This window comes from Ciconia boyciana, chromosome 11 (genome assembly GCF_034638445.1).
Source record: "Ciconia boyciana chromosome 11, ASM3463844v1, whole genome shotgun sequence".
Lineage (NCBI taxonomy): Eukaryota > Metazoa > Chordata > Aves > Ciconiiformes > Ciconiidae > Ciconia > Ciconia boyciana.
The window spans coordinates 8,183,903-8,201,737 of record NC_132944.1 but is presented as its reverse complement, the minus strand read 5'-3'; the positions used below and the strand labels follow the sequence as shown (position 1 = coordinate 8,201,737).

The 17,835-nt window shown below is 40.9% G+C and overlaps 1 protein-coding gene across 1 annotated transcript in view; it reads right to left on the bottom strand.

Moving 5' to 3' along the window:
• The window catches only part of FGD5 (FYVE, RhoGEF and PH domain containing 5), a 105,429-nt gene that overhangs the window by 16,938 nt on the left and 70,656 nt on the right, over nt 1-17,835 (bottom strand). The window contains exons 8-11 of the mRNA XM_072876117.1: nt 16,165-16,215; nt 14,518-14,576; nt 7,587-7,658; nt 5,999-6,067 (exon numbers count right to left, since the gene is read on the bottom strand). Of these exons, the coding sequence (XP_072732218.1) occupies nt 5,999-6,067; nt 7,587-7,658; nt 14,518-14,576; nt 16,165-16,215 (251 nt within the window). The remainder of the gene's footprint in view (nt 1-5,998; nt 6,068-7,586; nt 7,659-14,517; nt 14,577-16,164; nt 16,216-17,835) is intronic.

The window sequence follows — 17,835 nt, the reverse complement described above, 5'->3', positions numbered from 1 at the left end:
GGTTCACAGCAAATCAGGCTTATGTGCATTAGCTGCCCATCTTTAAAATGCAGATTCCCATTAACATGAGGCAAAACATACTGAAGAGTGACTTTCCCCAAAACTTTTACTTCAAATTTTACTACTTTTAAAAATTGGATTTGGTTTACTGTGTAGGATCAGCCAATATTTTTGTAGAAAATGCTGAAACATTTCATTCTAACATTTTAACAAAAAGACTCCCATGCTCTCCTGCATTGGCCACTCTACTGTGTATTTCTCCTGTGTGTCCTTCTAGTAAGTCTTAACTCATGCGGAGTTTAAAGCTCTTTTAATATAACACTTCTCAACTGAGGACATAAAAGCATACTATCAAGTCAGAATAGGAGTCTCATGTTCTCTTCTCTGTTGTCTAAAGTGGAGTATTTACTCTTTTCGCAACAACACAATAGAATTTCCTTAGAACAGGGTGACAAATGGCTTGTCAAAGAGTTTTTCTGTAATTTACTTATTGCTCCATAAATTACCCTCCATGCTAACATTAATCCAATCAGCACAGTGACACCTGCACAGTACTGACCACATGATGATTCCCAGTTTAACCAGGGCTATGCATAACCAGAAAATTCATCACAACCTACTGCACACTGAGTATCTAGGAGGTTAAGGCAGAAAAAAACTGAGCAAATGTAAAGCTTTCAGTGAAAAGCAGACAAAAGCTATTTTCACTTGGTATTACTACTAGCAGTTAGGACTCCAGCAGCCAGATGGGAAAAAGGCAAAAAGGCAGGCAGACTTTATTGCTAACATTAAGAGAATACTCTGTGAAATAAGAGAATACTAGTGAAATCTCATATTTGCCTGGTGATTCTGCTATCTTCTGAATGTTCAAAGGATTACATGAGAAAACAGGACTTCCTCTGCCACTCATCAGTGCCAGTACTTAAGGCTTATTTCACATCACAAGAAAAGGTAACTAGTTATAGGCACTAAGCCCAAGGAAGTGAACTCCTAAGAGAGATTTTCAGGATTCTGGCATAATGTGCTACTGGATTTCTTTAACAGCAAACCCCATTTATTTTATTTATTTTAAAAGTTATATATTTCTTTAAAAAGCATCTCATTCTTTTATTACTGTTGATTAAGGATGACACTCTGGTGCATATCGTTGTCACGACAGCTCTGGTTAATATCCCAAGATTTTATTAAACATTAATGATGACTTTTCTTTATAATTGCCCATTGCAGTTTTTTTTCCTCCTCCTGTTTTTCTCCCCCACAGTATATAGCGGTGGGCTGTGACTCTGAGGTCCCACCAGCCACAGCTTGACACAATGAAATTATGACAAATATTTCAAAGCTTGCTAAGCAAGGCACACATATTCATGAAGAAAGAAAAGGTTTGCACTCGCTGCTGTGTCCTTTGCCTACGCTGAAGACCTGAGTGGTGGCTATATGAATGGTATGGACAGAACTAGCATCAGTAGTTTCATGCATCCTCCGGCTTCACACTGCACACTGTTCCCTGAAGCGGTGAGGGCTGGGCCGTGATAAAAGCTGATCTTGCAGCCCCTCAGGAATCTGTGGTAGAAGAGATCGACTGCCACAACCCCCAGGGGAGTTCCCAGAAGTCCTTGGGCTTCAGAGCCACTTCCTGTTTGCCAGAAAACTTCAGAAAACTTTTGAGCAAACTGCTCAGATATTGATATGGGAGCAAATATTCCTATTCTGCACTGCTCGATGTGCACACACACAGGCCCCAGAACAACAGTTGATAACACAAAGAAGGATATGTCTGCTCTTTAATTGTCTTTTTTTCTGTTACTACTCTTCTTTTTTCCCCCTTCTTTTTATAATCCTCTCTGTTGTGATGGGAACCCAGTAACATTAGAGGTCAGTGCAAGTTTTCTAACCTACAGTGTCCAGATTTATTGATCCAAACAAGTTTATCTATGCCCTGCTGAACTGCTGGCATCCATACGTAATGCACTCTCTGTCTAAAATCTCCTACCATGTGTTTGGTTTTTCTGAATGTTTTAAAGGGTAGTTCATTATGAACCCTGTGTTGTCCTATTCAAGTCTGTGTTAAACATCCCCTGAGTGTCAGTGGAGCAGCCTGAATGTGTGCTGGGGCTGCATTTTCCAAGCTCTGACTCCAAAACCTCCGATACTCCAGCCCTGCCAGCTAGAGCATTAAACAGTCTCCCATTTGATAGCAGCTTCCCGCACCCCACTTGCAACACAAGCAGCCTTTGTAGAGAAATTCTTGGAAGGGTGAGATAAGAGACAGTGTCTGAGTTGCAAAGTCCTGTGGTTGGGGGGCAGTTAGGGGGCCTGCCAGTGTCAGCAGCCCATACTGCACTGCAAAGAGGCCCCAACATCCTTGTAAACAGAGACTGGACTCAGGAAACAGGCGCACAGCAAAACTCACCAAACATCCTGCCAGGAAACACCAGATTCAACAATACCATCAGCCTGCACAAACCAGCCAGCTCAAGTAACCTTTCAATACACACAACATAGACCCACAGAAACATATGCATGGCAAAAGCCCCTAAATGTGTGTCCTACGCACTCATGCCTATATGGGCTGTGCACAGACATACAACGCTCCTTATGGGCATATATTCAGAGCACAAGCACGCACACTACAAAGCATACTCTGAATACACAGGCCAAGTAGGACTCTGGCACATGCCCAATTTTTGTAGCATATTCTAACTACAACTTTAGTTTGGTGGGCTCATCTCCTGGCATGTGTAGGGGTTAAATTCTCAGGGTTATCCTTCAGCATATACCCTTTGACTGAAATTCTCTCCAGCTCCTGGGCTTGACTTTGCTTCAGAGTAAGTTCACTAAGAACTTCAGAAAATGCTGTTCATGTAAAAATCTGTTTTGGGTAGCTAAGGTAAATACACTTATTTCATCCAAAGCTAAAACAAACTATACCTATACATGTTAGCTTCTGGTGATCTTTTTGAGTGGCAGCTGACACATGAAGCATCAAAAAAAAAGCCAGTTCTGAAAGGTTTTTTTGATTAATACATTAGGACAAATTCTTATCCTACCTGAGTTTTGCCAGTGGCTTCAAAGGATTATGATATGGTCCTTAGAAGATAAGGGCTTTAAATAAATGTGGGGTTTAAGAGACAGTTTTTAGGTGGTTATTCTAGTCTTGGGGTTTTGTGGTTTTGGGTTGTTTTTTTTTCCACACAGTGTCCCTAAGCATCAGAATCAAGACAGCACGTGGGTTGGGCTAGATGCACTGGCAGAGTGAAGGATATATTCATGCAGGCCTTGGCTGTTACAAAAAGGTGTGGGCAGTGATGGTTGGTAGGGCCTTAAGACTGATGCATAAAGATGCTATATGCCAAGATGAAAATATGTTGCCGTAGCTATGCAGTAGTTGTCTTAACGTATCCATAGGCTAAATAGTCCATTAAGCAATGCATGAGTGGTGGTGGCATGAGTGGTAGTGGCACAACAGAGAATCCACAGCATGAGCAGTGACAAGCAGATAATGCAAAACCATTCAGGTGTTAATGCAGGAATTACCATATTCCACAGTGACTCGCTTTCCTGCAATTTCACCATACATGGCATTGCTCTGCAACCTGAGGAGCTTTCAGGGTAGAGGAGACTGAGTAAAAAAATCACTGAACCCAAAGGCAGATATTTGCCAATAACTTTCAAACTATTTCCAAGATCCAATCACCCCCACCCCGCCCCATCAGGAGACATAATACAGGAAGCCTGAAGTGGTTGCAACTTTAGTGTGTTAAGAGCAGGAAAGAAGCCAGTTTTATGTGTCTCTTGGTTTGAAAATGACCACTATGGCTTAGTCTAGCTCCACCACATACTTTGCATGACAGCATGTTTGGTCACAGTTTGCCTTTCTGACTGAAAGGAAGAAAAAAACTGCTGTTTCTGAATACTGAGAGCATCTATTAACAACAGGACATTGGCTACTGTAATGTCTCCAGCTGCCAAGAGACACTTCTCTCTTTGCAGTTAACGTCCGGGTTTGAGCAGCTGAACTCTCCCCAGGAATCAAAAATAGTTCCTAAACTAGAAAGTGCCAGAAACTAATTTCTGTGCTTTCTTTGTTCCAGTAATACTTTCAGCTTCTTGTGACCTTCAAGCTGATACAACCATTTTGGACTACTTGAAATTTATCTCAGTTTATCCCAAGTTTAAATTACTTTCCTCTCAGTGTTTATTACCAACCTGATTTCTGATCTTCCTTTTAAATTCCCTATATCAGTTATAGTTTGTGACACTTCAGTATTTGCCATAGTAGTGGATTATGATGGCAGTTACGAACACACTGGAAGATGAAATGGTAACAACTTCTTGGAATTTGGTCCCAGCTTTAGCCACAACTCCAAAATGTTTTTGTAATACTAGCAAAGGTGAGTGTTTCAGAAGGGAGATCATTAAGGAAGCAAGTATCTGTTCTGAAGTGGTCATCAGTAGGCTTCAGAGTTACTACTGCTGAGAACACTGTTTCTTAAGACCAGCTCCTGGAGATTCTGGCATGGCCATTTTCCCTTGGCTGCAACAAAGTCATGATTTTGACATTTATTGCTGTTGTTACAGTCCATTGATGCCAACTCAGTAAAACAGCACTGCAGCAATCTCATATGTGAAGATTCAGGTGAAATCCACCACTTTCAGTACATGAAAGTCTGAATTTTCACAGAAACTAGTGAAGCCATCAGAAGAGTGCAGTGCCAGCACTGTGTCCCATCCCATCTGATCTTTGATTATTACTGCAATACATGATCAAGGAGGCAAAGAAGCTTGTGCATCCACTCATGCACAAATAGGAAATATTAATAAGAGGGAGATATAAGAAGAATTAATGGCAAAATGTATGACTTCTGTAATAAGCCATCTCTCCTCCTCGCAATGGTCCCAGGGTGAAAAGCTGTCAGCACTTACAGAGGCCACAGCAAATATGTATTCCAGGCATATAAGCCATTTATTTTAAAATAAATTCTGCAAACAGTACTTTAATGTTAATAGCAGCAGTAATGCTCAGTTCTTTATGGCTCTTTTCTGGGAAGGAGCTCTGAAGAATTTTTCAAACATTAACAGGTAAGCAGGTAACAAAGTCCTAAGACACAGGCAAGTATTATTTTCCCTTTCATACTGATAAATGCATAAAAATGCCTGTGGTTACACAATAAGCTACCTTGGGAACCGAGCTCAGGAGCCTGGAGTCTCAGATACACTCTAACTGGTCAATGTAGTGTGTAATGCAAAACAGAAAGCATGAGTGTTAACAGCATATCTCCAAAACAGTGGGTTTTAATCTGTTTTGATTTGCAAATACTTGCAATTTTTGCAGTAGGGTTGTGGACCCTTGTGAAGGATATTCCAGCCAACTGATGAAAGGTTCATTTTTCTTGACTGTCTTAGAAGAATTTTGCAAATCGTCATTGAAAACTGTTGCTCTAATCAACAGGAAGCTGGAGGTGCATATTCAGAAGGACTATACCGAGGCAATACACACAGTTGTCAGGTAATTTACATAGATGTGGACAGCAGGAACTAAAACCCTTTCCTTGAGCTTCAAGGATACAAATCTCTCCCACGTGAGTCCAAAGAAGGCTTTCATAAACTTTAGCAGTACAGTGTTCTCTGTTGCTTCTAATCAGATCTCCTAAGGCCTTAGGGTTGGACTTTCAAGTGTGAAGCTTAATTGCTGAAAGTATTCAAGAGCTCCCATCCTGATCACCTTGGGAACTTGCACTCCCTTGCAAAATTATGGCCTAGTCAAGGCTGTAGGTAGCTGTGGCACAAATGGAGGGCTGCACAGCCCATATTCCTGTGCGCGGGGCCAATGGGACATGCGTGAAAAGGGCTACAGCCCTGTTAGCAAAAGCAACTGACTCACCATGTCACAGCTGATGGTTAAAGGACTTGCAGCCTGAAAATTCCTGCCAGGGTTCAGGGCTGCATAAGTGCAGGGGAAGATATGAGAGAGACAGTAAAAATATAAAAGAAATCTTACCAAGAACAAATGCCGAGGATGCCTGTTTTTGCCAGAGACTTTCATCAGCGTTCCCTCTTTAACAAAGATCTGAAGGAGAAAACAGCAGGTTGTAATCCTGAGACTTCTCATTCTGAATCTTATTGAGAAAAGAGAATATTCCTCCTGGGGAAAGAGCTACTCTAACTGCTTTCATCAGCACAGGAAGAGAGAGGTAGCTCAACACTTGCTTCTAGCCTTACTCCTTATGATCTGGCTTAGTCTTTGCCTGGGTTAGCCCTGCTGCTCTTCATGGCTTACATTTGTATCAGAACTGAATGGGTTGGAAACCCACTTGTCCTCAGCCCACTGCTTCTGCACTGTGGACAGTGCTCAGAGGTGATTGTCGCAGATTGCAAAGCTAACATGTAAGGGGCTTCAGAAAAGAATTCTTGTCTTTAAAAATCCTCTAAAATAGACAGATTAAAAAGAAAAGGTGAAACCTCCGGTTTCAGGACACTACATCCACCTAACTATGCCTGCATACATAATCTGTACATGTTTGCAAACACAATACTTTGTCTGTATTGTTACTATGTATGTAGATAGGACTATGTATGTAAGCAGCTAAACCAGCATACTAGAACTTGATTGCAATAACATTTGAAAAAAGTCTAGAATAACTGAACTACATCAGTGGATTAACAGTCATCTACTCTTTTCGGATGGAGAACAGAATCTGGTGTAGTTTTCCACTCTAGAACAATTTATAATCGAAGAGACCAATCCCACAAATTCTGTATGCTGGGCTTTGCAGAATTTTTTAAAGGATTACCTGGCAAGGGCAAGTGAGAATACTGATGTTAGAGAAAAAATAGAGGTCGACTGCAGTATTTGGCTGATGAGGATTCTTACATTACAAGTATGCATGCCTTGAAAATTGCTTCATGAGTTTTTCTAAAGGTATTGGTGGACTCAAGGGAAATTTAGAGTTGCAGAACTCAAGAAAGAAATCTTTTGAAGTGTAGAGGCAGGTTGGAGCTGAGGAAACTGGATAGGTTTGAAAGCCAGGAGAAGAAATTTGCATTTGATGTGGATGGCAAGACAGAGCTATACACTCTCCCACATTTTTGTTCATGTGTTGCTTAAAAATCATGTCTTGCACTAAAAGCACCACTGGGGAATGGTGATAATAACAATTTGAAAACAAATAATTTCCCCTGATTGAAGGCTCTTACCCAGACAAATAAAACTCTGAGCCTTTCCAGGCTGCAAGTGATTTCTGCTAGTGTTGCAACCTTTCAACAGGAGTATATAGGGAGGAAAACAGCAGTTCCATCAAAACACACTACACATGGGGTGGCTGAGGACAGCTGGAGTGAGAAGTCAAATGGCTGCTCTGTGTAAAAGCAGGGGTAATGCGTGTCTCTCCCAGCCTGAGGCTCTCAGCGCATGTCTTTGCGCACTGCCAGAGTGATGGCTTTTTACACAAACTAGTGCTCCAACTCGTGTCACAGTAGCTCAGTAAACAACACCTGTAGACGCCTGAAATCTGGCCATCCACACAATCAGAGATATAGCTGGCCGGAAACAATGCCCTTATCAGCATAGGTCTGCCTGCAGCACTCACCCTTCCTGGCTGGAGGAGGCCACTCTGCCCTCTCACACTGTGCTCAATGTGTACCAGCTTCTGCAAGTTTTCCTGGGGGAGAAAAACAGCATTTAGGAGACCGCATTGTGACTGTTCTTTAGACAAGCAGGCAAACCTTCCCTCACCCCTCCTCACCATTTTATTTCTCTAAAAGTGGTATTACAGAATTAGGTTTCAGAGACAACTGAGCCCAGGGATTTTACGCCCAGAAAGTCTTCTTCCAGCCTTACAGATTTTATAAAACCTCATCACCTGCATTCATATCTCTTGTGGCTTTCTACACTCCTGTTACCTCTGATACCTCAGTTCACCTTCAAAAGGGCCTGCTAACTCCATACAGTATTTATACATTGGCCTCTTTGCTGACTTTCTTGCTCTGGGAACTAATAAACTGGAAGCAGAGACAAAGTGCAGTATCTGCTCCAAAGGCCTGTGCATTAATGCCATGCCATGGATAATCCAAAGCATGCTTTGATACTATAAGACTGTTGCTAGGATTATCTGGAGGTTTATATTCTGTGATAACAGATTAATGGCTTTGCAATAGGGGATTTAGAAGGTTAACTAGTAAGGCAATGAAGGCAATGAAGCTGCATCTCTCTTTTGATGGTTTGCAAAGATCAGGAAGTTCGTGACCAAACTCTGATACTATTAACTGTCTACCTGGCCTTAAAGCATAGACAGTGGGCATTGGCATGTGGCATAAACTTATCTATGAAGATGCTAAATAAGATTAATCTAGCTAAGCCTGTGCTCTCATAAAAAAAGATGGTATAGGATGAATATACAAAAGAGGAAGAAGGGATGTCTGTACCTTTGCAATATTGCTAGAGTCTTTTCAAATCTCCTGTTTAGCAGGTGAGGCTGCTAAAACCGAGGCTTGTACATAGGATTCAGCTGTGGTTTTGTCTGGTCAGAACAGTAGAATGGGCTGCACAGCAGCAATGAGTCATCACTGGAATATGTCTAAAAATTAGGAGTCTCTTGTCTAAATTAGCCATTGTATCCTAAATCCTCAGTTACACACCCAGATAAGCTACAGACTAAGGACCATATTTGATATAGCTTCATGACCTGGCAGCCTTTGACTACAGTTTTCTGCTATGACAGATAATGGTCTGTTTTCCTATGCTCCATTGACTGGCATTAAGATACCCCCAGGCTTAGTCAGACTCGATTAGATCGTACAATGTATCTCCCTGATACAAATCAGTGCTGTCTACAGAGTCAGCTAATTACGAAAGCTATCACAGATACCAGAAGGAGCATATCCATGTCAACATGATGGTCTGTCAAGGCTAATTTACCCTGGATTTCAGCTAACACAATTAATGTACCTATCTCAGCTTGCTTTTTGAGATAAGCCTGAAATACCTCCATATGTTACTGCTCTGGTGAAATATTACACTTGTTTAGCATGATACTAAGTTTAGTTCTTAATCAGTAACCGTGTATCAAACATATGGAAACACCCACAAGCCTTGACCAGCACAGGGCTGCATTGTGACCATGCAATATAACTGGCAGTTGACACATTTTCAAGAATTTCAGCCGTCAAGTATCTCTTTTGCAATGCAGGAAGTAACAAATGGAATTTTTCAGGTCACTTCTAAAATACTATAGGCCAGCAAAATGGAAACAGAATGTATAAACTAATAGCAGAGGAAATACCAGGGATCATGGGACAGCTGACATTTGCAAAAGACATTTGCAAAGGACTTTCCCATCACTAAAGGGTATTTTAGCCCTAGCAAAACTTGTGAAATTGATAGCTTCCACAATGGAAACCCGTTCTTCATCTGCAGAAAAGGCAGTGCCCTGCTGTGAGCACACTCGTGGCCAACGCTAGTACTACTCACTGGGGTTTCTACAAGAGTGAGAGGAGAAGTTGCTGTAGCTCAGATACACCTCAGCGTTTCTTAGGACTGCTGGCAGAGGTGCCTGTTGTAATGCTGACATTTGCAATATGGACACATGTTCACCAGGAAATGCACAGAGGTGTATCAAACTCATTTCCTGTAGGAAGTCAAACAGCCATCACATGTGAAGGACAGTGATTTATCTGGGAATGTGGGCAGCTGAGGGGGGTATAGTTTCCCTACAGTTCCCCTAAAATTCCCTGTTTTCTTCATTCTCCTTAAAACTATCATCATTCTCCTTTCAAATATCCTTCACAAGCTATGAGTAAAAAATGAAAACAAAGTTCCACCCAACTAGTACTGCAGATGTGGGTGGCTGAAATCCTTCTCAGGCCATTTTAGCAGTGAACTGCAGCTTCCATCATATTATCATTATGTCTATGCAGGAGGAACACCTCCCCAAGGAATTCACCAGCTGTTAATAGCAACAATGATTTATAACTCTTAGCATCTCAGGGCCTCTAACAGATTGTAGAAGTTCAGAGAGCAATACAAACCCTGCTTAGTTCAAGTAGTGAATGTCTCCCAGAGTTACAGATAGACTTAATGTTATGCGGTGATGGTATGCCTTATGCCTCTGTTTGCACATCTGTAAATTGTGAATAATATTTTCCTACTTGATGAAAATGCTGTGGAGATAGTTAATATGATAATGTGTCTGAAAATCGTGGGTTAATAGTTCCCAGGGAAAAACTGCTAGGGTGTTATTATCATAAAACAAAAAAGCTAATAATGAATCATTGATATTCTGCAGAAAATGTAGATCATCAATGCTCCTGTCAGATTTTTGGAGCATAGTTTGATGAGTTGATAAGTGGCAGCAGAAATCTTCCTCCTTCCAGGTACATGCCAAGTCTAAATTATTGCTTAGAAGTTGAGCCAGGTACATGACAAGTTCTTAACGCTCTATCTTGAGTGGCATTGTTCAGTTTGTTATGTAATTAGAGTAACTTCTTAAATTCTTTGCATTTTTTAAAATCTGAGAGAAAGAAAAGAACTTCTGGTTGTGGCTTTTGTGGATGGGATATTAATTCAGGAGGACAACCTCTGATTTAGCAGAATACTGAACTTTGATTCTCATGAACCTGCTCCTTCACAAAACCCACAGCATTCACACAGATGGGAAAGAAGGAAATTTTGTTTCATCTCTTCCAGGCCACAGTTTTGAAAAAGAGCAGATGTGCTCTGATGATATGGTAAAAAATGAAGTGTAAAAATCTATGTGGAATTTGTGATGAAATTGCTCCAAAACAGACATTATTAATAGCAATTACTATACAGTCTGTGACACCTGTAAAACTCAGATGATATGGTGATGTTCTTCGAATTAAAGCATGGCTTAGTGGAGATAAAATCATTGCATGGTAATGCAACACAGCAAATTTGATTTTGGCAACTTATGTATACTTCTAACTTCAGAAAAGTATTCATACAAATCTCCCATAAATCTGAGTGAAATCTAAGGAAGCACAGGTGCCAGAAAAAGATGTGTGACCTTGATCTGTTAGGAACTGAGCTCTTACAGTTCTTAGCCTCTAATACAGGTATCCCTAAAGCTCTGAGATTACTGTGGAAGCTTTTCCTGAGATCTCAGTTTTATGATGGAATATTTATTATTTTGGTACAAAGAATGGTTTAATAGTGGAAAAGTATGATTATAAATTCTTTGCCTCAGGAGAAAGAAAATCAGAATCCAACCTGTTGAAAACTTTGCTCAATAAGTGCGTAGTTTCAGGGTCATTCTGTAGAGTGGCCAGATTACATTTTTTTTAATGATAAAACTCTAGGCTTGTTAGACCACATCCTCCCTGCAATCTACATCTGTTCTTTTGTCTTGGTAACAGAACAGTGTTTATGTAGTAATTAACTACTGGTTATTGCTGACAATGCTGAAGATCACTCAGAATTAGTCTGCATGAACATTATTGCTTCCATGCATTTTGCTTTTCTGTTATGCTTCTTTCTCTCTCCTTTCCTTCTTCTTCTTCACCATTACATTTGGCTGTAATGCAAGTACCGTTTCAACTACAAAGACCTCTCTCCCAACTTTTCTCCCCATCCTATATGCTATAATGGCTGATGACAAAACAGTTTGTGCTGATACCCAAAGTATCTTTAAATAAAGCTGAGAGCAAGCAACCAAAGAGATCAGCATAGCTGATTGATAGTTTACACTTGGAAAAGGTGTTCAGGCTGTCTGCTTGCTGAAGTAGAGTGTGCTGCTTTGTTTACACATTATTCATGTTTGGAACTTTTAGCAATCAGGAGGAGTAAAAAACCTGCTGTCTTTAAAACGAAGGTTTTGGGTTGTCACAGAGCCACATCAACACAGCAAATGGGCTGAAGTTATTGTATGAACGGGGAATGTGTTCTGAGGTAGATGTGCCAGGATGGGGTTGGGGGTGGAGAAGCTTGGAGCAGAAAAGCAGAAATGGACTTAAACGAAATCAATAGGTCCAAGCTTTTTTAAGTTTGCGTTGAGTGAAATTACAGATCCAAATTTTGAGTTTTGACCTTAAAAACCTTGAACTTCAGAATGCTCAAAATCTTCATCTGTTGTCATGGCTTGAGATCATCTCTGCACAAAACCAGAAACCCACCAGTTGGACTTCATGTTGATCTGTGGTAATTTTGCCACTAGCTTCAAGAGAAGCAGGTTCAGAGCCTCGGTCTCAATTTCTAGCTATCAATCAGATGGGGAAGGAGGCAGATCCATGACGACAGGTTTCTCTATTTTGGAAATAGTAAGTAGTTTTAACTACAACTTATCCCTTTCTGATACAAATATTAGAAGGCTTGGGTTTTGTCTGTCACTGGCCATGAGGAGATCATCACTGAATTTGGTGCTCTGAAACAGCCCATGAACACATGGGCTCCATTTATGACCTTGGCACACATATCAGAGACATGACTTTTAAACCTGAGCAGCAGAGATTTCCAGATGTGAGCAGAAGTTGACATTCTTGGCTCTTGGGTTCATTTGCTGCAAGCAGATGCTTCCAGTTCTCTGAACAAAGCATGAAAGCTTGAGTTTTAAAAGATGAAGGGCACCTTGGGTTTTGAGACTCTTTCATTCTTACCTCCCAAGCTGCTGCAAAAAACATCCTTCATCTAGCTGACCTACTGTGTTTTTACCATGTCACACAGTCTGAATTCACTGCTTCACCAAGTGCTTCCATTCCCCTGCAGCCAGAGGGCAAAGGCATTAAAGGGAATATGCTGAGTCAGCAGGTGCTGGTGCATAGCTGTAGTGGCCTCCAGCATGTGTCTTTCCCTAACAATTCCTGTGCATTCATTCTTTCAACCTTAAAATCCTACCTGAAAACAAGCTCTTACTAAGAAGGGTTGACATTTTGTTTCTTCCCTTTGTCTGCATTGATGCCCAGGTGTTTTTTCTCTTTGTCTCTTGAATTTCGTGTTTTGGTGCCTGAGTGATTATTAACAACCCTCTCTCTGCTCAGTAAATGAAATAATAAAGAAGGGAATTGAATGCCATCTGTAATTAACCATAGGGAAGGATGTTTGCAATGCCAAAGAGATCTTTAATTTAGCAAAGGCACAGCAAAATCCCAATGCAGGATGGAAATTCAGCAATGTTCAAATGAGAAATAAAATGTGAAAGCTTCCCAAAAGATATGATACATTCCCAAACACTTGAAATCCCTGTGAGACAATGCAATGATAAAATATTTAAGATGAAACACCTTTTGAGAAATAAACTCTTCAGTATAACCACTCACTATTGGATGAAATGCAGGATGCCTGGAATGAGGTGCTTTGTTCTCTAACATGCGTGCTGTTGAACATAAACCACATAATAGTCAACATCTGCCTTAGCAACTGCATGTACTCCTTGGTTATCTAAATGCCTTGAAAAGAAGTGCGTAAAAATGGCATTTTTTGAAATTTTGGTTTGTATTATGACTATTTTCTAGGTCTAACAAGCCTAGAGTTTTTTCATAAAAAGAAATGTAATCTGTCCACCCTACAGAATGACTCTGAAACTACTGACTTACTGAGCAACATTTCATTAGACTGCAAAGACTGAGGGTATTTCTTTCTAACTACTTGAGCTGAATGCTAGATCTGTGCAGCTAAAGCAAACATGGACCTCAGGAGAGAATTTAGCTGCAGGTGTGGGTGGCTAGTATGACAGAAAGAAAGGCACTGCCTTTAGTTATCACCCAGAGGTCCACCAAGTTGAATTCCTCTGGAACCTGCTGGATCCTGTGTCTGACAGTCTCTCTGCTGCCTTCTGTGCCTCCCAACACTGCTTCTTACTGATGCCAATAGAAAACTCCTATCATCTTAGACAAAAATGAGACCCAGATCCTTGGAAACAAATGATCATAAGACCAGCTATATGCAGGCTATCTTTGCCAGTAAATTAGGACTCTAATATCATGTAAGCAATATTAATAAATCACACTGACCTTACAGAAACTGTTCATTACTTTGGAAAACTATATAACTTATTTAGATACCTAAATCTTAATTTAGACATGAGCTCTAACCTATGAATGTCTTGGCCAGTCTATTTCATTGTGTGATCATTTGCAAGACTATAAACCATGACCTATTCTTCTGAAGTAAAACGGGATTCCAGAATTGTGGAAAAATTATGTAAATGAGCTCAGAATGTATCTTTGATAGTACATTTGTGATGTCTTCAACATTTCATATCTAAAAACATCCCAGACTAGCAATAGAACCATGAAAATTCCCGTCTCTCACTTCACTGCTCCACATACCATTTCAGCAACCCCAAGAGGGAAAAAAACTTTGTGCTGCTTGCTATGGTGACTTACATCTTGCACAGCTGCACTAAAGGGCATAGACCTACTCCATATCTGCAATATTGTAAACCAGATCTGTATAAACCCTTGAGTCTCACCCTGGCTTCAGAATTTAGCAGTGATAGGCATTCACTTCAGCAGATGTGCAGAAAAGACACTATCGATCAGGAGAGCATGTGTTATGGTAGGACTCACCGCTTGGAGCATGCTGTCGTTGGCTCGGTCCGTGATTTCAGAAACAATGAATAACGCAGCTGAGGGATGAAGCAAAACAAACACTATAAATCACATAAAAGAGTAGGAAAATAACCCAAATCCCTTCTGTTTGCAAGGGCATCTTTAAAAAAAAGCAAGCAACATCCCGAGCAGCAGCTCCTCTGACTTCTTTGGCACCTTCAGAATGCAACTGCCCAGCAAATTTAAGACACAGCACAGTGGTGTCAGTTCCCCTTCCCTTCATCGTTCTCTTGTGTGAAGCTCTGCATCATACTTGTGCTGACCAAGAGAGTTCATGAGGTCCCTTTTAAGCACCTAGTGTGGCATAAAATCTTTTTGTGATGTTTTCTAGTTGCAGATTTTTGACAATTCGAGCTTGTGGTAGGGAGAGATTAATGTAACCCAGCTTTAGCCATCCAAAACCATGGCAATCTAAGGTGATCTGTTTCCCCTTACTGCTGAGGGAGAGGAGAGGTCATCCCTTTCTGACAGAAGTGTGTAAGCAGTGGTGACATGAATTAACACCTGGATTCTCCGCTGGCAAGTAACCTGGGCCAGGGCATGTTTGCTGGCCCTGAGAGCACTGGCATAACATGGCGCAGGTCCTTATCTCAGATCTCTTTCCCTGTGGAACAGGGCATCCTATCTGTTTCTGGGCGTAATCTGGGAGCATGCTAGCCATCGCTGGCCAGAAATGTGACAAGCGTGTGCTGACCACAACCAAGACAGGCAACTGTGGCCACAGGACTTGAGCATCTGTCCTGGCCTTGTTTAAATTACCAGTATAGCTGTCGTCCCACTGTCAGTGACTAAGGTCCTAAATCTTGCATGAGACTCTACTCTTGGTCACAACAGACTGACCTTCAGTCAGTTGCAGACCTTATTGCTATGAGTTGGTTTGGATTTACACTCAGTGTAACAGAGAGGTGAACTGGTTTCATTAATACAGTGTTATTCCTGCTTACTCCAGCCTGGAAGCTACTCCCACTGAGGCCACAGCTAGGCCTTGCTTTGACTTCAGTGGGAGTAAGAGACTTCTGCTTTATCCATCTGATGTGTTGGAAAGGATGGTGTTAGCAGCTGAACATCTGGATTTGTTCTTGATTGTGTAGAACTGATTTTTATGCTGTCTTTCAAGTTTACTTAGGCTTAAGGCATCCAGAATACAGATATATGATTCAAACCTCCTGGGTTTCTCCAAAGTTCACAGAGCACAGCAGGCATACCATAGAAAATGGTACACAAACAAGCAGGTGGAGCCATCCCAATTGACTTTACAATGACCAGGCCAAATATGGACAGAGCCAAAGAGGATTAGGATCTCCCCAATGGCTGGGGCAGAACTACAGTATCTGTACCACGCTTGTATAGATGATAATTTCTTCTTCTGTAAGTTCATAATGTCAAAACTATAGGAAGCTCACATGTTTCAGTGAAAAAAAGATAGGGTTCTTACCCTAAATATTTTGTCTAAATTAGTAATCAGTTCTTATAGATCTTACATATAACGTATTAACACAAAATCCTGAAAATAATCCTCATCCATATACTACCAGTATAGATCCTGTACCTCTTTAGAAGCAGAGTTAGCAAAGCAGAATTTTTGTTCTACCCATTTCATTTTACCTTGTGTAGCTTCATACTCTGTAGAATCAGGGCAAAGATTATTCAAGTAATCTGTAGAAAATAAACACAGACATCCTGTAATCAGAATACAGAGCCACATAATTTGTAGTGTTATTAGCTAAAACATAAAATCCTCATCATAGAATCATAGAATGGCTTGGTATGGAAGGGACCTTAAAGGTCACCTAGTCCAACCCCCCTGCCATGAGCAGGGACATCTTTCACCAGACCACGTTGCTCAAAGCCTCGTCCAACCTGACCTCGAAAACTTCCAGGGATGGGGCATCCACAGTGATATCCTATATCACTTTATTCCCAAATAAGTGTATATAGCCTTTTTCCAAAGTAAAACTCATCTTTGACTGCATTCTGCTTTGAGAATCAATGCAAGAGCATTGATACAGATTTGGACTCATCACATAACTTGGCAGGTATAAACAAATAGACAGAGAGTGACAAAAATAGTTCCTTGTTTCTCAGCCAAGAGAATTTGCTGAGTAGCACCATTTTACAAATAATTGTTCTTCTAATGAATTCTATTTTCCCATCTGAATGAATGGTGTTGGCTGTAATGACTGATTTTCTATATTTGTAGTAAATGAATTACATGCATTTTATAGACACAGGAAGGAGACTCTGGTTCTGTACATGCAGAGTTCAATGATTACTGCTGAACTCAATCACATTCTGAAAATAGGTTCTGTAAAATACACACAATATGACTTACATTTACAGGAATTGTATTTACATTATATACAAAACTTTAAATTGTCAGTTTTATTTGGACTACTTGCCTTGGATCATCTGTCTGTTTGTCATGGATCATGACATCTTGGATCATTTGTCTGGGTCTTTATGCTTTTAATGACTGTAGTATATGAGTGCCATCATTTTAAAAGCCTAATCTTGAAATACTTCATTCTCATCATTCTGATGAATCCAGGCTCCTAAGTTCTGCATCCAAGAACTAGGCCTCTGTGCTGAGAATGGTGCTGTGCATGGATGTCTGTTCCCTTGAATGTCCTATCCATATACTTTTCTGTTTCTAGTGCTATGCCCTCCCTGGCATCCCGAAATCTACCTGGCTTTTACATGCATTCAGGAAAGCATCTGCCTGTACTCAGTCAGGCAGGAAGGGATTGTGCGGTGTTATCAGGCAATATTTAGCGTTCCTTTTCACAGCTGCAAGCTCTGTCCTTGGCTATGGACATTGAACTGAGTGGGCAACTCCTTTTGGCTGTAGTGCAGTAATTGGCAACCAATATCCTTAGAAAATACCCTTCCTTATCTGGTAGAAACAGCCAGTTATGAACACATAAGTAGACCTGCATATTTTATGGGGTTTTTTACACTGTCTAGAGAATCTGAAAAACTGCACTGTTCCAGACCCACGCTGTCCTAGCAGGCAAAGAGGAGCTTCATTTCTTGAGGTGAAGAACTGAAGCAGTAAACCTATTTTCTGGAATATCTTAATCCAGCAGACCTTATCTCACTACACGCAAAAGCTTTCATTTTCCCAGTTAGTGCCAGTACCTGGGACAAAGAGGAGCTCAAGTTGCTTCAAGCATAGACAGAATCCAATCACTGGAGCTGCACTGAAACCCTTCCAGCTCTCTCACAAAATACCGTGCTTCACGTTTGCAATTTACCTTGTGGAACGCAGAAATGGGC